Here is a 19,204-nt window from a genome sequence, read left to right on the forward strand (position 1 = left end):
CCAAACCACAGGGATTTCCCCAAGGATATGGATTAGTCAGCCAGTGGGAAAAAGTATCCAGCTTGGTATGTGTGGAGGCAAGCCTCTAGCACATTCCCATGTCCCCATTGTTCCATTTTATGGAATATGTAGTGTATTGTTGTAAAGGAAAATTAGGCTTCTTGTGGTTTTTTTTAGCCCACACAGTCTATAAATAACTTTGGATATTTAAACCATGCCTATACCTGACTGATCAAAACTTTTGATTCCTTAGACCTAATTGATTATTTCTTGAAACCTTCACTGTGAGATATATCAAGACATGCCACGATGATGTTTAATGTATCGTTTAATTAGAAACATCGATGGACTCTTATTTAAAGGTAATAAAGAATATGATTTTAAGTGGAACATGTCTTTAATCCCAAACCTATGTTTTGTTATTAAGTTATTTATAGAATAAGTCTATGCAAAAAAACCAACTATAAGATAACAAAACATTTGAATGACTTTACTCAAGTCAGGTAAGTCTCCTAGAACTCGACTTCTAGTAATCTTTATCATTCTTATCTTCACAATCACCATTGATGTAGCATCTTCAGTGGACTTTTTAATGCTTACTCTGCAGTTGCTGCCACCAAATATACCACTAATATTTGCAAAACTGATTACAACCCGACACACCCTCTCATCTGACACACATTCATAAAGAGCATGTTGGACAAATGTGGCAATCTTTTTTTTTTTTTTTTTAATCATTTCACAATCTTTTAAAGCGACCGCTTGTGGTCATTAAATACGCTTTGCAAATCCCAACTTGTTAGTTAAAACTTGTATATAAATCCAAAAAGATTATAATAAAGTAGCCGGCTGGACTTCAGTTAGAATCTGTTCGGCCGGCAGCCGGGGCTTATGGGAATTTCTGCTATACCGACACGCGAGGGATGCGCAAGACAGGCAGGACACCCAGCCAGATATGCCACTGTGTCTGACATGAAGACCAGAGTCCTGTTTGACTTGGCAGGCTTTAATCGCTGGTCAGTGGCTAGATAAAGTGGAAGCAGAGGGAGTGTCCTTGTCATTTGTATAATATCTTATTCTGGAGACATCCCAACATATTTACTCTATGGGTGTTATTATTATCATATATAGCTGTTATTAGGGACCCCGTCAGTGACTGGCTTTTTCTAAGTAAAGGTTAAATAGCCGTTGTTGTACGGTCTGCCTGTGTTTCAGCGGGGGACTGTGTAAATGGAGGGAGTGACAGAGAGAGAGAGAGGGAGGGAAGGCTGCTTCTCTTTGCTCTTTGCTCTGTCTGGTCCAATTACATGTCCTACTGTCAGAGCAGCAGCGCTCTTAATCAGGTAATGCCGGGGTTTAAAGTCATCCCCTGAAACGGGCTCTACAGATTATAACCCTTCTCACACGTCGGTTCAATAAGCAGACAAACACTACGAACTTCTCTCTCTGTCCTCTCCACTGGCTTCCTAATTTAAATCTGCTACGATCTGCTTTTATTTAGATGTATTTTTTTGCAGATTCTTCAGTTACTGTATGTGCGCTTGCTCTGAGTCTGAGCACTGGCCTGTCACATTGTCTCAGCCACTTGCTGATAAAGTGACATAGTTGTGTCAGCTGATCTGCTCTTCCCCTCCCCCTCCCTGCTAACATGGCACCTCCTTATCCCGAGTCTGCCCCCACTGTATAGCCTCAGGCCTCCACGGGAACTAATTCCACACAAACTGTGACAAGCAATAAAAGATGGTGGACAAACACACATACAGGGGCACAATAGATATGCATTTGACATGCAGACGAGTCACAAGACGAGCTTCAAATCTTAAAAGCATGCCGTTTGTACACGCATTGATCTTTCTGCTCACGCCCCTTCTCACTCTCTAACTCTGCATTCCCATGGCTCTGTGAGCTAGTAGCTACATACATTGGCTTTCTCTTGTCATTATGACTCACCATTTTTTACTACACAATTTATGAGCCTCATTTGGTACGTACACGTGTGTTTACGGTCCCTGAGGTCACAGCTGAAGAAAATCACTGTTATTTGAGCAACAGGTGTGACGACACCTGACACCTGGTTGCATCTGCAGCCCATTGAAATCTGTTTAAAAAAATCAGTGCCAAAGGGTAATAAATACTTTTTTATGTGAGGATATCTAATGATGTCACCAAGGCTACAGGATTTTTAGTCAAAATAGTACAGATCTTTAGCAGCCCTCATCTTCGTAACCCTCTTTACGTTAATAGTGAAAGAAGATATTCAAATTCCCTTTTTTAGTTTTTCTGATTTATGTTTAACTAAAGTTTGACTTTTGACTTTTTGTTTACTTTTAAACATTATACAATTAAAATATTTTTGTATTGGCTTAATGAGTCAAAGTTCATTCATGTATTATTATGCGTTCAAAAGCTGAAAGACTAGTTATGGGCCTTTGTGCAGACACTGTTTTTGTTTACACGTCAAAATGGCCATGCTCTGATGCAGTCAGGAGTAGAACTGCATACATTTTCAAATACTGTTGCGTTATAAAGAAGTGTCGATGGATACTATACATATTGTTTTGTATAAGTTTAGCAGCCACGATGTTGCACACATTGTTATGGACGCGTGCAGCCACTTTCCCAGTAAGTCCCCACAACATCAATGGGTTTAGCTGCGAGGATGTCAGGTGTTTGTCTGACTGGCATTCTCTGTCAGGATTTCCGTCAGTGTGTTGCAAGCCTGGTACAACATTAATAGTGACTTTCTGGTTCAGAGAGAGAGAAGACGCGTGTCATGAGCCATGAGTATGAAGTTAGCAGTAACGTTTATAGCAGTGAACCTAACGGCTACAACTATGAACAAAGACCCAAAACAAGTTCCCCTGGCATGCTTGCCACCTGCTGATTTAAAGAGAAGGGGGTTAGCCAACAGCGGCCCAGGCTCACTTAAAGTGGGCCGACCTTTTAAGATGAACCAGCTATTCTCATTTTAGTGACGAGCCGTTGTGTTTGTTTAAATATTTTGTTTAAATATGTTTAATGTTAAGCTGATGGCATTAATTATGGTCGAAATTCTTATTGTCGGATAACAGATAAATGGTTAATTATTAACACCCCTAATGACAATGCTTCCACTTTCAGATTAAAAGAAAGTTTCATGGGAAGGGTAGATTTTATAGGTCAAATATAAGGTCCAGTCACTTTCAGGTTAAACATAAAAGAGTAGTTAGTCTTGTTCTTGGGCTTACCAACACATAACTGAGGCAGAACGTTTTAGATTAGTATAGCAAGTGCCATGGCCAGTCTATGCGTTTAAACCCGCTGCTTATAAAACAATACTTCTTATCCTTTTAAGCTGTCACAAGTCCCAGTTGTGGCAAAACATGTATACTTTGAGGAAATCTTTGTGTGGCAGAATAATCAGATTATGTGATTTACAACACCTCACAGTTGCTCCTATATGGACCAAAATCTATTGATTATTGGTTAGGATGAAGGTCTTGACCAGACCTTGGTGTAACTAGAGCTAAACAGCCAGGTGTTTTCATTAGGAGAGACATCTGCCTTGATTCTTATTGAATTGAAGGCCATCAGTGGGCCACTCAAAAGGCACCAAGTAGCGGCTCCATTGGCATTTAGCCTTTTGGTGACCTGGCCATAATGGTCAATTTCTAGCACATGAACCATCTACCCTTTTGTGCTATCTCAACCTCATTAGCCGGATCATTAGCATTGTTAGTTCAGCATGTTTGACAAAAGCCTTTTACTCAGATGGAGCCCATTGCCAACTATGGGAGGAAGAAGGGATTACAGCTACACCCAAGGTTTGGCTTCAGGCAGGGTTTCTGCTCACCTCCCATGATCAATCCGCTGCTTTCAAAAGAAATGCCAATTACCTTAATGACAGTTTACCACGGTCAAAGCTGCATGAACTTGGAAATCTGTTGTAGTCATTCAGTCACTCAGTTTATATCATTTTTCTGTTCTGTTTTACGGTTTCCCAATTAACTTCATGATTTTGGTTTTGGGCTGAATAATGACACTTCCTATTACCAGTTACAGTTTAAATGGCTGCACTCTGTTTAATAGGAGCTTGAACCTTTAACCCGATGACCTTTGACCTCCTTTTAAATACCAACGGGTGGGTGGACTGTGAATGACATGCCCCCATGATTCCGTGTCAGGTTCTGGAGAAGGTGTTTATGTTTACCGTCTTTAATCTATCTTTGTGACTTTTCATCTTTTTGTATTGAGTTTTTATTTTTCGGAACGGGCTTCACTTTAATTTGCAAGTAGCTGCATTGATTGTGTCACGCCAGTATTCAAGGTAACATGAAACTCACTTAATGTTGCTGCTGAAGCTCAGTGACAGTCTTGGCAGGCTGGTGTGTTTTTGTTTAGGTTACACCATGTGTCACTCAACACTTCTGTGCCAAGTGTAGCTCCTCAAGTCTTTTCTGAGGAGTCCTTGTGGTGTTCCAGTGTGTCTCAATGATTCCCACACTAGCATGCAGGCATATGTGCATGCATACTTCTGATGTGACTTGCCACTGGTCTTTGATCACACCACTTGAGTTCACCAGCGGGTTCCTGCCCCTGATATCACAGGAAGAGGTGGCATGGCTCAGCTGGTCTAATGTGTGAGAGGCAGTTTGGTTTTATACTGTAAACATTGCTCATACTGACTCGCCTGGAACATTAAACTCACCTTTTAAAAGTATGTTAATCGATAGCACAGGCTAACACAGCAACAGTCAGTAACGGGGAGGGATGTGACTGAATGTACAAATGCCTCAGTATCGCTTGCTCAACAATCTTTTTCTGTGTTGCATGATAACTACCTTTTGATGAAATACTTTCTGTTGTATCGCTGATTAATTTTATGAAAGGAAATCACTATCATTAAGTGGGTCTCCTAACCAATTATATGCCTAAACAAAGAAAAGACTCATCGCCTGGTAATCAACTGTCGGCTGGAAGTTGTTTTGATCCAGTTTGGCAATTTAAAAATGATTACTTTTAAACTAGCTCAATGGAGTGTTTTCACACTTCTGCCTTATTCTGTCACTCAGTCCACAGATCAAGGGCTGGGCTGAGACCGAGCATGTGACGGCAATAAAGTTCAGAGGAAATTCCTCAAAAGGATGAGAACTGAGAGTCATGCAGAAAAGTGAAAAGTAAAAGAGGAAGGTGGAGTTGAGAAATGCAGTTAGTTATGAAAACGCATTTAAAAATACGAGACATATCACCTATTTTATACTTTTACATACTTGATGTTTAATCCTATTTAGATTTTTAAAAAAGGGAGTTTTTCATGTTAAAGCTACATGTGGATACCTTCCCTGACTCATCACAGATTTCTGCTATGTGAGTGAAATGTGTGCAGCCGTTCAGAATAGTGAATATCACCTTTCTGCATGGCTTCTAGCTGTGGCCTTGTGAAAGGTTCAATAGGGGAAGTGGTTTACTCTCCAGTTATGTCAGCACATGACATCACGTGAGTGCATTCCTCAGCTGGTTCACTTTGGCAGGTATTTGGGAGAAATCACCCAGGCCAAAAGGGGCTGGCTGGCTCTCCCTTCATCGGGCTTCATGTAGTACGAGACGGGCACTGCCACAGAGGCCTTTCACGGGAGCTTTTTCCATCATAGCCAAATAGCCTAGCAGAGTCCTTTTTTTTTTTTTTTTTCTTTTTTTTTTTATAGTTACCAGTTGCATTTTCTAATTATCCAAATGGGAATATGATTAAAATTGAAACTTTTCTCCTGTCTAATTAATTGTGCTTGATGATTAAAAAGACACACTGTGTTCCACGATGTAATGGGCTTTGAGGTCCCTAAAGAGATGAAAAGACTTGCAGCTCCCGCTAACTTAATGCAAATAGTTAGCACCAGATACGATGACTTTTTTGAGAGTTTGAAGCACATTAACAGTTAACTTAAATTAGTGGTTTGACGTTTTGGTTCGCATACTTTAGCTTTGTATTGTGTTGACTGATTACACTCCTACTTATAATACAAAAGTACAGCATTTTGTGATGAAGTAACTGTTTTCTTTCTAATTAGCTATTTTGTGTATGTTTATGTATTGAAACTTTCTAATTAGCTATTTTGTGTATGTTTATGTATTGAAACTTTCTAATTAGCTATTTTGTGTATGCTTATGTATTGAAACTCATGAGTCAGTAAACCCTACTCAGTGGGGCTTGGCTGTGAGAACTCTCACTATGATTTGACTTTTATGCTGTAATGTAGCATTACTTTGTTTTGATCATTTTTCTATGCAGATTGCGGGTAGGAGTTCACAGTAGTTTTGCGCAAATTAAAGATTAAACATAGGTGTGTGTGTGTGTGTGTGTGTGTGTGTGTGAGTGTGAGTGTGAGACTTACTATGGGATTATTGTTTTCAAAATATATATACCTTTTTTGAAGCATTGTTATTCACGAAAAATATCACTTTGGACCAAACCATTAATCCAGACAATAATCAGTACATGAATCGATTATGAAAACAATTGTTACTTGTAGGCCTGAAATACATTCTTATATCTTATCTTGTAATTATGTAACTATTAGAGTGCAAAAATGGCACAGTATATTGCACAGTACTTAGAGCCATTCCTTTTAATATACACAGTATTACCTTTTGTAATGAGACTTGTACTGATTTACACCATGAACTCTACATGCTAATTTCTACTTTTGTTTCTTTCAGCAGGGAGACGTGGATGATGCTTAGAGGTTTCCCGGCATTACCGTCTTGCAGCAATGGCCTGAGGGACTCTCTGGACTGAAACCAAGGTGAGAAGCACAGCCAACTCTCCGTTTACACAACTGTACTATGCAATGTATCAAATCCAGCCCAAACAAACAAAGTCCAATTGTACAAATGATGCAAACATGTACTTATTTTAGATCATTAAGAAACAAGCTTCAACTTGTGTGTCCGCGAAAACAATCCCATGTGTCCCTCCTGCAGTGGTGGTTTTATTGGCTTGTATCTCCAGCTGGGATAACTGCTCCGTGTATATGGTTTGTATTCTAGGACGTTTGTGGCTGATTTGTCTTTTTTTCAAGTAGGAGCTTTGATGTGAAAATCTCCAGGCATTTCCCACTGCCATCAGATAAGCAACAAAGTGAGAACTTTGATTACTGGTCAGAATTAAGTTTTGAACAATTATTTTATTAATACAGGCATAGAGTCTGATTAATTCTCTGCCACATTTCCTCGAAGCTCTTGCCTTCTTCTTTGTGCCTAGTAATATCCAGATTCAGCCCCTTTTGTCAAAGTTAGAGCTATCTGATCCAAAAGTCCCGTTGGTCTGCAGTATTCATCCATCATGTGCAAATAAAAGCTTCACTCTTTCAACCACCATTGTTTCTGTGAGGTTGTGTTACTTACTTTAGAGGTTACAGTTCAGATAGTGTTGGCTAGAATGGGTCTTTTAGGGTTACTTCATTGCCAGCGCTTCTTACAAAACCATATTTGAGCGGGCTCAAAATAATAGTTTTTATTAGCGAGCTTGGTTGCAGTTAGATAAAATGGACTTTGGTTCATTAATGTATTTAGCGTTTGTGTTGTTGTATCAGAATATGTTCACCTTTTTTGTGGTCAAGTGCAATTTCATGCCATAAAAAAAAATACAGACGTTTAAATGTGTTCTAATGTCAGCAGCATCACTTTAGAGGCATAGTGAACCTGAAAAATGTTATTTTAAAAAATTCCTTCCAATTTTGTTTAAATCATCTATAGGCTCTTAGTGTGTAGAGATCATTCATTGAAATAGTTTCTGTTCAGAGAAGCATTTCCAATGTTTTAACAGATCACAACGAGGTGTTTGACACCTAGAAAACCCAGAGCCAGGGTCCAAAATTAACTTTTTGCAAAGGTGGCTGGTTGATGAAAACATGTACTGGCCAGGCAGATTTTTATACCAGCCAAAAATAGTAATAGACTATGTGTTTTTTTTATTCTGTAGTAGCATGACAGTTTACTCTTAAAGCTAAATCTGTCCTTCTGCTGGTGAAAAGAGTCATTCCTTAGGAGTTGTGACGGGCACACAGAGAGGTCCACAGACAGACAGGGCCGGACGGCCGGTAAAAACTTTATAGATTTTTTGACGGCCCACTGATGCGCCGCTCCACTGGGATTTGTCCCGGCACGCAAGTACACCACTGGATTGAAGTGACGGTAATCTCTGTAAGCAGACTCTACATATATTACTCTATACGTTAAAGAAATAGACCGGCTCGCCTCACTATTGGCCAGCTGTATTCATCTCTCGCCTTTCCCAATCATAACTGGCAATGCACCGAACGTTGTTTGACAGGAGTTCAACGCCATTTGGCGGCCTTTGTATTCCTTTAAAAACTAATTATATATGTGTGGGTAACTGGGGGTCGCATTGCACAACCCCTCTTCAAAACCAGCATCCACTTTGTTATCCTCTTCTTTTCTTTGGCAAACCAGCTAGAGGTGCACACGCCACCAACTGGACTGGAGTGTGGAACAAAACTGAAGAATGTTGTGCGTGCAGTCATTGTGGTCACAAATTGTGGTCTGCTCGAGGGCATCCACTTAGGGTCCACACGGACCCTTGCAGACATGGTTGATGGCGACATTTCTGTCATACCGACCACAGCAGACCTTTGCAAATAGGGAAAGTATGAATAATCCTAAAGCCTGTGCATTCAAACCAGAGACGACTAAAACAACAACAACACAAGCTGTTAAACTTTTCTCAAACTTGTGGCCATTATTTATTAATATTGTCCTTTGCTTTGATGTTATTACCTCATGTAATGTAATGTTTTTTATTGAAACATAAAAAGGTTACAAAATGTGTAATAATCACATCGTTTAAACTCTAGAAATAGCCCATAAAGATAATTTGCTCATAGTTTGACCCATAAACACTTTAATAAATAAATATACTGTAGACTATGTCAACATATAGGTTCAAATATTATACCTTTTCTAAGTTTAGACTGTATCAATCTCCTCTGTTGCGTTTCAGCACCAGGGACGACACGCACACCTTCTACACGGATGTCTGTCTGAGAATAACTCCTACTCGTTAAGGTTGATGGATAATGAATTATGGGATTACTTTTCCTTAATTCATGGACTTGTGGGATTTTTGGTGTACATGGTAGCAGTCGAAGCATTTGGGTCAACATTACTCGCCAAAGCCTAACAATGCAATAAACAAAATACCACAATTCTGACATCTGATTCGCCCACATCCGGTTCTCTGATCCACAGATCCATTGTTGACGTAGAGAGGTGCTTATTAATGCCGGTTAGTCATTCGTGCCATCCTTTGCCTCCTTGTCTCCCCCCCCCTCATGATTCAAGCTCTCCTCCCCTCTCAGAGTTTCTCTCTGACAGCCAGAGCCTTGCATTCTGTGCTCTCCCTCCCTTTTCCCATCCTGCGACATCCTGAAGTGACTGCCAGTGTTAAACATTCATGAGCGTGATCAGCTTTCAGTAAATGGGAGGGGAGGAGGGGAGGGGGGGCGCCTGGCTCTTGGTTGCACTCCGGCACTTTAGAGCCATTACCTTGCAGTGATTCTGGAGCTCATTAGTGAGACTTGGTAGCAGGCAAGGTGCATACCTCTTCTTTCTACTACGTCTACAGCGGCTTGTTTGTGTGATTTTCAATAAAGCAGATTGGCCTCCAGTACTGAGTCACCAGATAACTAGGGGGTTTAAGTGTAATTTAGCTGACGGTGAAAACTGGATAGCGCACACAAGTGGGCAACTGCTCGAGAGCAACTCGAGGAGAGAACTTTACTATACGCTAACTATAAGCATGCATACAGTATAATGTAATATTGGCTTTAGCAGTGACGTTTATGAGCACACAGTCTCTGAACAGTGACTCCTAAGGTCTACAGAACACAACGTCTCTGTGGAAAAAGGCCCATGACCTATTTTTTGTTTCCCTTTGTTTCCCCTCTTCCTTTACTGTCTCTACACTCTCATTCTCTCCCCAGCTTGCTCCCTCGTCATTGATCTGATTCCTCTGTAGGTTCTGAGTCACTCAAGTCTTGTTAAAATCAACCAAGATTCAAGGTGTCAAATTCACAGTGCTCTTAATCTCTTTCAATCCATCAACACATTCCTCCCTCCATCTCCCAATGCCTCCCCATTGACCCAAACCTAATATCAGAACATCTGGTTCAAGGTAATGGCAGCTGTCATCGAGGCCAGAGTTCAGTGCAGACCCCCACCTGAGTTGTGTTCCGTTTGAATTTGATATTGTTTTTAAAAACATGTTTGTCTTTAATACCATCTGACATGGTTCCAACATGTTTCTGTGTTCTTTGGCTCTCTCAGCACTTTTTTTTTTTCCTCACCCTCGCATATATTGAGATGTAAAGTGAGAGAATGCGATTTCCTCTGGGCTCCTACTCTGTCATGATTTCCTCTTCTGTGTGGGGAAAATGAATGGCCCATGTTGTGGCCCACTAGAAGCGTCTCTCTCTAGGGGCCCGTTGTGCCAAGAAGCCATGCAAGGACAGATTACACACCATAGAGACATTGTTCAGGTCCCCACAGTGTTTTTTGCACTTTCTGAAAGAGCCCCCACCACCACCACCACCACCACCTGTTATTATAGTGCAGGAGACTTCAAACACTTCCCTATTAGTGTTTGATGTAATTTAATGCACAGTCATGCCCAGCACTTTCTTAGTTCCAGAAGCTCTGGGTGTGTCTTTATAATCAAAGCCCTGCTAACCCACATCATTACAGGAATGGCCCTCTCCCCCTTGGCAATCAGACGCAGATTTTTTTTTTTTCTTCCCCCTCCGCATCTGTTTTTTTCTCTCCCTTATACTATGACTGGAATTGGTGATTCAGTGTTTTTGAAGACCCCCTCCCCCCAGTGATTTGCATGTAGCTCGGCTGTGGTGTGGTTATGTCAGCTGGATTTCATTAAAGAATAACTGTCTAGTAAAAGAAGCTAAACCTGAATGTTAGAAGGGGGCGTCACAGCTTGACAGTGTGTTCGTTTTTAATGAACATTAGAAGTTTGACATAAACATTATTACCTTGTAAGGTGTATATGTTTATAGGTTTTCCATAATAAAGTAGACAAGGAGTGTATATCACAGTATGTAAAAATGTATGCAAAATCATATATCTAAAAGAAAAAAAAATATGAACCTGTCTGACATCGTTAGTTTGGGTCAGGGTTACACTACAAAAAATGTATAATGATGATCTGATAATCTTGCCTGCATGAATATGCTTAAAGTCAACATGTGATAGTTGAATTATTTAAAAGAGGCCCTTGTAGTCACACCCAAGAAGTATTGCTTGATTGCTTAAAATATCAATATATTCCCTTTTCTGTTCTTGTTACTTTTTTATTTTTTTGAAATAACTTGGTTATTTATTAGCATCGGGAATTTTACAACTTGTTTAAGTCTACACCACGTTTTAAAATCAGCAATTGATTTCCCTGTTGCCATCAAAATTCGGAAAAGATCTACATATTTACGCCCATCCCAAATAGAGAAAATAAAAGTTCACATTGCAGCGAAGCAGCTCCACATTTGATAACTAAAGCAGACCGTGTATTCTTAGCATCATGTTTGTATGAAATTCTGAAATATGGACAATAGCTGGATACTGACATCATGCCTGGTTTTGAGTCCCCATTCAGCCAACAGCACCACGTCACCATATCGTTGAGCATCACTGTTTAGCCAAACTCCACAGCTGGAAAAGTAAACTTGCCTGGCGATGTGTGTCCTCTTATGGGTGAAACATTGTGTCGTGTCATTCAGGCGGCCTCACAGCTGCAAGTGCAGGTAAAGGTTTAATTAGTTGTGCTTTTGAGGCATTTATTGCAGTCGGATACAGAGTGTCATGCACAGGTTGTACCAGCTGAGTTAGACAGGAAGAAACGTTGTCGTCTCCAGCTCTCCAGGCAACGAGAGCAGCAGCAGCAGCCCCTTGTTGTTCCTGCATTCCTACCTCGCCAGACTGGTTGGCTCCAGCTCCATCCTGGAGAGTCTGCTCTTGTGACACCTAAGACATATGCAATGACACACTTATGATCACCTCCCTCAAGTGCACCTAGTGCTTTCAAAGTCAATTGATTTTTCAAACTTTAACTTGTGTCTTTATCAGTGTGTCCTTTTCTGTTTAAATGTATATCTCTAAGCTAAGGCTGAGCAATATATTGATATTATATCAATATTGTGATTCGAGGCTCGATATTGTTGGATAATGGATATCATAGATATTGGATATCATAATATAGCATAAGTGTTGTCTTTAGGCCTTTATTACAGTCAAGTGATGTCATTTTACCAGACTGTTGTAGCTGTTCTATTTTTTGCATTTACCCACTTAGTCATTATATCAACATTACTAATTATTATTTATCAAAAACAACCTGTACTGCGTAAAGCACCAATAACCAAACCTACAATATTGCGCAATACTGTTATTGATGTATTTGGTCAAAGAATATCCTGATATTTGATTTTCTCCGTATCACTCAGCCCTTCTGTCTGCATACTATTGAGTCCTGATATCAAATTTCTGGTGCATCAACCTAATAAACAGGTTCAGATATTGGAAAATCGTCAATGTTGTTGTGCGGATGCAGCACTGTGCTTATAACAGTGGTTTTCTGACTAATCCCTTGCTTTAGCCCCATGAGTCAGTCACACAGATAGACCTTGGTCAGGATGAAAACTTGTAATAAAGTGTTGAGTTCACACTGCCAGGGCCGACCTGTCAGCACACAAATATACAATTATGGTTGCCGTCTTATAAGTGTGTGTTTACGTGAGAGAGATTGGAAGAGAGGGGGAGAGTCTGGGTAGAGGTGTTTACTACACTTATGTAAGTGGGAACTTAAACTCGTCACAACTGCAAAGAGTCAAAACAACTGCACGGAAGGCTATCTGCTCCAAGAAACCTTGTGTTCCCAGCGTCATTTCCAGTCAGATCGTTGGTGTGTACTTTCCCAATGACCGTCCGCATGCCAGTGCTTTGCCAGCAACAGCAGGCAGTTGGCCAAACAAACTGTAGATAGCAGTTGTTACTTCCAAGTGTAAAATGAAACCCCCTTTTAAAAAAGTTTTTTTCACACGGATGTTTTGCTGTATATTTCCAACATTTTTGAAGATTTTCTGTTTACCCTTCTCTCTTTACCCTTTTTTTTTTTTTAACCATCAATCCTAATAGCTTTGTTGATTTTTTTTTTTTTTTTTTTTTTTTTTTTTTTAATATATTTATTTACAATTTGCTTGCTTTCATTCATGCTACTTGTGTGAACAGTGGTTACACACCGTCTAACATAGGTTAGCTTGCAATGACTGATGGGCCATATGTCTCAACTTACAGTACTAATGACCTAAATGAGCTGACAGCCTGATGAACTGCAAACTCGGTATATGCCCTCCAGAATATGACAATCAGTTCAACATATAATGAATTCAGTTACCCAACCCCCACTTACCCTCTATCGCTCTGAGTCAATGATATCTGCACACAGCACAGGTGCACCAATGGATGTCTCTTCTGCATGCATGGATTTCTGCTCAGCCTTATCAACCACATTACCACAGTTTTTTCTTTTTCTTTTTCAATGTCGCTGTCCGCATGCTAGTTAAAGCTAATGCTAGCTCAGTCTTGAGTTGATGTAGCAATAAAATGTAATTTTAGTTTCTTTAAATGCTTTTCCGTTGTTGTAGTGTTTTCCTTCATAACACTCCTTCAACCACATTTTAAGGTTTTTAAATGTTGACATTAGAAAGTTCCTCTTTAGGAGGGTTAAAGAGCTGTGGTGCACACAGCTGTGAACTGTGATTGAGCTGTGTTTTCCTGTCGTCTTTACAGCCTCTTAGCTGTGTCAGACACGGCTTTAAATTGTTCTCGGTTTCCCTTTTTAAATTGCTCAGTTTAACGATGTTAAATTGGTTGTTGTGCTTTTCTTTTGCAATCGTGAGGTGGCAGAAGTGTGAGTGAATAATTTATATGCATGTGTCCTACTGAAGGTAGATTGGTAGACAGGCGTGATCATGGGCTAAGCTCAGACTTATTAGATTTGTTTTGAACAACAATGGATGTTATTTCTTTTAAGAGGAAAAATAAACATGTTCCACAGAACAAGATGTGGAAAGAGATGACATTATCTGTCCTTAACACAAAAAAATGAAGATGGGATAGTGGGGGTTTCTGGCACGACTTGTAGAAGATAAACAATTATAATAACATTAAAGTTGGTCAGTATACTTTTAGTGTTGCTGGAGTTTTGACCTCGTTAAACACAAAACATAAAAGCAGCATGCTACCATTCACTTATGCTTTATTTCCACTGCATGGTTCAGCTTGACTCAATTCACTTTTTGGTATCTGGTCCTTTTCTCTATTTTGTTTTCCACTGCGATGTAGGCAGGATTCTCAGCTGATCTCCATGGCAACACCGTATAAAACTTTTGTGAAATCTACAACACAACACTTGCTTAATCCTTTCACCGACCACCAAGTAGAGGAACGTCTGCACTTCAACAATTGTACGGCATAATTTACAGATTTGCCAGATGCCATTTGATGCCATTGGAATTGCGGCATGAGTTCCAGACTCAATGTGTCGTTTTAGAGACTTAGCGAGACGGCTTGAGCTTTTTTCAAAGAGAAACTTTAGACCCCTTGTGGCCACTGTTGATAGTTAACTCGTTGACACAGCACTGTAGAGTAAGTGCTAACACCAGTGCCCAACTGTTTATATCTGCCCAGAGATCCAGGGCATTATTTAAGAGCAGCGATCCCTCGCTAGTCTTCCAATGTGAAGACCGGACACCCCCAGCAACAAAAATGGCCTGCAAGCCCTCTTGCCAGGCAGTCTGACTGTCTGTGTTGGTGTCATTGAGACGTGCCCGGTACTTCCAGTCTCTCTTCTTTTTTCTTTTTTTTTGTATCAACGTACACTGACCCATCATTACTGCCATGTCAAGGAGACGAAGGCAACCAATCATACCGAGCCCAGCGGGACAAGCACAACCAATCAGGTCTGGAATCCCCATGGTAACTTGTGCTGGAAAGCCCAGGCACAACCAATAGAAACGGAGAGTACCACTTAGCTCAGAGAGTTTTAATAGCCTGTTTCTGTTGTCATTAATAAAAGCACACAACCTCTGCTACAGAGAATGTTATAATTTCAGTGGAGAGCACAGTGCCACCCTGTTGCAATTCAAGGGAGCATAATGCAAGGACACGTGCACGGTGACATTTGCGTTCATTACTTTCCCATACACTGTACCGGGACCCAAGTCACTTGTCAACAGAACGATGGAAATGTGTTTTACCCTTCAGAGTCTCCTCTGCCTCGCTAGCCACCACTGCTTTGACTTCATCCATTTAAACACAGAACCTACCATTAGCTTAAAGTAGGTCACTCAAGGCCAGGAGGGAGCCAGACTCAAGTTTGCATGGTCACTAGCTCCCCTTTTAGTTTAGCCTGCTGCTGCTAAGCTATGCTATTCCTCTCTGCTCTACACTGTGCTGTGCTGTACTCTGTTATGCATTATGTAATGGCCGAGCAGTGAGCGGTGTTTGTCACCCGTTTCCATGGTTTGAGTGGCCGAGAGTGTATCACAGCACAGCCTGCCCCAACCTTGTGCATTGTGCTTGGGGGCCAAACTTTCTTTTTACTCTCTAGGTTTCGTTTTCAGTCAGTCTGTCGTAATCTTTCAGTCCCTCTGTAACCTTATTATAGCAAAAGGCTGCAGATCATACATCTTGCAAGAATATATATCTTTTTTTCATGCATATATATTGAAACGTTTGTTTTGGAATAAGACAAGTGTTCACATCTTCTATGCAGCAGATGTGGTCCTATATTGAACTCCAAGTCCATTATCTACCATCAAATTTTGGTGCAGATGATGTCAGTAATTAATAACACATTACTTTGATCAATAATTAATTGTCTTTCATTAAGTAGCATTAAGTTCAGCCTGTGCTGACTTGTGGGGTAAGAGGAGGAGCAGAATAAAATATAGGTTGGTATGGATGCTCAACATCTACTCTAGGACAAGTCTCCAAAGGCTCTCGAGTTGTTGTGAATATCTCTACATTGATTTGGATTAGGAACGCAACATGAATTCGTACTATAACCTTTTAGCATTAAATTGCAGAGGAAGCCCTCAGCCAGCTTGTCACTTTAAATCGCACAAGTCTCACAACATGAATTGCTACTTAAGATCTCATGCGCTGTGGCCTGATTTCAGAAAGAGCAGACAAGATATTATTGTTACATTTCATTTTTGAGTGACTTAGAAATCACTACAGGTAAAGCAATCTCAGAGGTACTCGGTAAACACGGACACATTTCGCGATCATAAACCCGCTCTGCTCTTACTGTGGGCTTTGCCTGGTATCGTGTAACGAATGGGCTTTTCTTGGTACACGGTTGAGCGCGCAGTCTGGTGCTGTGGGCAAAGCGCCGTGTTCTCATTTCAGTGTCTCTAGGGAGAGCTGCACCATCAGAGAGAAATGATTGAATCTCTTTCTCCGCTCCATTTTCACTCATTTCTCCCGGAGTGGATCAACCTGTGCCCCCAGCGCAGGATTGTGTGTGTGTGTATATGTGTGTGTGTGTGTGTGTGTGTGTGTTGTATGCAGATGTTGGCATGCTCACAATTCTACAGTATATAAGTGGTTTCCACATAATTCTGATTTGAAGTTTGCAGTAAATCCATCGAATTTCTTATGTATGTGTTTTCTCTGTGTGTTCTTTTTTTTTTTTTTTTTTTTTTTTTTTTTTTTTTTTAGGCGCTGATATGCATTGAGGATGAGTGGAGTCGGTGAAAACCCATCTGACCCTGCCAGGGCAGAGTCACGAAAACGCAAAGAATGTTCTGCCGAACTTCTGGGACCCAGGTAAGACTTCAACACCTCAAGCCAATGGTTAGATTTCTCCCACAGGAAGACATTTCCACTTGATTTAATTGAGTACACTAGAAACGCGACGAGAAAGGTATGAGGGGAAATGCACTCATTTTCACACAGCAATTGTCAGGTTCAGACGTCAGTGTTTTTTTCACAAGTGTGTGGTCACGAAATTCCTTTTAACAACCACTGCTTTGTAAAATTGCCAAACCATTTATTACCCATTAAACAAAGGTGATGTCAGAGTTTTTAAGATGGTAAGAATTAGAACCAAGCTCCAGCCACTTATAAAGTATTTTACACTCACATTCTAGTAGTTACCAGGAATGGCTGTATGCTATTGTGGCTGCTCACCCTGGAGCACTGTTACAGTCTGTACAATAAATCTGCATAATTCATCTGTATACAAGCATTAAACAATGAGGGTTTTCTTTATTGATGTTGTGCTCCATGTTGGCATAATGAAGAGGCCTAGAGATATTTTTCAAGCCATATGGAGAATAACTGACCCTAGCCTTATCCTTCTTCTGACTCCTCTCCATGCCAAGGTTTGCAGTGAATGTTGTGTCGTTGCTGTCATTTGGCAGCTTTGACAACGGAAGGGCTCTTCAGTCATGTCAAGAGATGTGTGCGGACACTCATCTGTTGTGTAGTTTTATAAATGGATCTTCCTTTCCTGCTTTAGGTTCTTCCTTACAGCCCATTCATTCTGTTATTGTGATATAATTACTCTTTTAAATACATGTGTTTTAACCACACTTTAAGCCTATTTTTCATGCTTTTACTCACTCCTGCTGTAACCATCTTCTTCATTGCTTTTTCCTCACCCCTGTCTTTTTTTTTTTTTTGTCTCTGTAGTCCAAAGCGGAGCAACGAGAAACGCAACCGCGAGCACGAGAACAAATACATCGAAGAGCTCGCCGAGCTGATCTTTGCCAACTTCAACGACATCGACAACTTCAATGTCAAGCCTGACAAATGTGCAATCCTGAAGGAAACTGTGAAACAGATCAGACAGATAAAGGAGCAAGGTACAACCTCTAATGATTTTCGACACATTGTCTATGTCGGTTGCAGAAAAAGTCAAGGTGATGGGTCCCAAGCAGAGCAACAGTGAAAGGAATACCATTACCGTTTAGCTGGTTGCTTTTTCTGAAGCATTTATCTCACATTATCTTTTCATCTACAGTCTTTCGTCTCAGTTGCTATGACCGACCTACATTTAAAACCTAGTCTAAGTGAATAGCAACAAATGGATCTAACACTGGTTTGAATTAAAGCTACTTATGCTGAGAAGAAGGTGCTACAATATCATGGATATGCTTAGGATGTGGTTGTGTTTGCAAGGCTCCAATATAACCACAAGTGCCACAGGTGGCACTGTGTTGGCAGGAGCATCAGATTTGATGCCATAAATATTATAGTTTGGGATCTGTTCCACACACAATAATTGATGTTGTTATTAAGGAGCAGCACATGTGATTTAATGTTCCCTCCATCACTTCATCATGTGGATGAACCAAAGCAGTTTTTTTTTTGGCTGCTGGTCTTTCCCCACTTCTCTCCTGAGCCAGAACATCAGGCAAATGGATCAGCCTGTTCAGTTGCACTTGCCAGCTTCTCCTTTTTAGTACTATTTTGCAATTAGTTGAGGTCTGTGTTTTTACTTTTTTTCATGTTGGATTTAACAAACCAACATCAATGGTCTAATCATTTGTTAATTCTTCTTATAGGTCCAAACATAGCAATAAAAGTTGTAGCTTTCCTTACGAAAACATTAAAGCTGATATTAAACTGTGAATAAGCTTGTGCAGTGTTATGCAAAGAAAAGAAAGCGGCTGAGTGACGGGTAGACAAAGAGTGGCCCACTCAAGGTATACATGAATCAGACCGACTGATGATGTCAACTAGTTTTATGTGACTCACAGAGCCAAGCGTTGTGTAATGGTGAGTAATGTGATGCAAAAATCACACACAAACTCTGGCTACCGTCTGACCGTCACTCCCCCACTCTACTGTCTTATTCCATACTCCGTCCCTCCCTCCTTTCCTCACTCTCGTTTTTCTTTTTGCACTAGGCTAGAGTAACATCCCCTGCCTGTGTCTAAAGGCATGGTTGTGTTTGTACAGCAACCACTGAGGAGGAGGGCTAAACAGTCCTGCTTTTCTGCTCCAGCAATAGACACACTTTTTATAGCTAACACAGAGAGCTTCACCTCATCGTGCATGCTTCAGAGGGGCATCAATTAAAGTAGTCATCTGTTTTTCTTGTCCCACTTGTTGTTGAGCTAGAAATGCACTGAAA

At 40.6% G+C, this 19,204-nt stretch overlaps 1 protein-coding gene across 2 annotated transcripts in view; it reads left to right on the forward strand.

The window, feature by feature from the left end:
* Window positions 1-19,204, forward strand: part of ncoa2 (nuclear receptor coactivator 2) — a 53,790-nt gene that overhangs the window by 8,144 nt on the left and 26,442 nt on the right. For both annotated transcript variants that reach the window (XM_054622558.1, XM_054622559.1), the window contains exons 2-4: window positions 6,694-6,779; window positions 16,783-16,890; window positions 17,758-17,930. In XM_054622558.1, the coding sequence (XP_054478533.1) occupies window positions 16,802-16,890; window positions 17,758-17,930 (262 nt within the window). In that variant the 5' untranslated portion in view covers window positions 6,694-6,779; window positions 16,783-16,801. The remainder of the gene's footprint in view (window positions 1-6,693; window positions 6,780-16,782; window positions 16,891-17,757; window positions 17,931-19,204) is intronic.

This window comes from Anoplopoma fimbria, chromosome 21, assembly GCF_027596085.1.
Source record: "Anoplopoma fimbria isolate UVic2021 breed Golden Eagle Sablefish chromosome 21, Afim_UVic_2022, whole genome shotgun sequence".
In the NCBI taxonomy this organism is placed as follows: Eukaryota; Metazoa; Chordata; class Actinopteri; order Perciformes; family Anoplopomatidae; genus Anoplopoma; species Anoplopoma fimbria.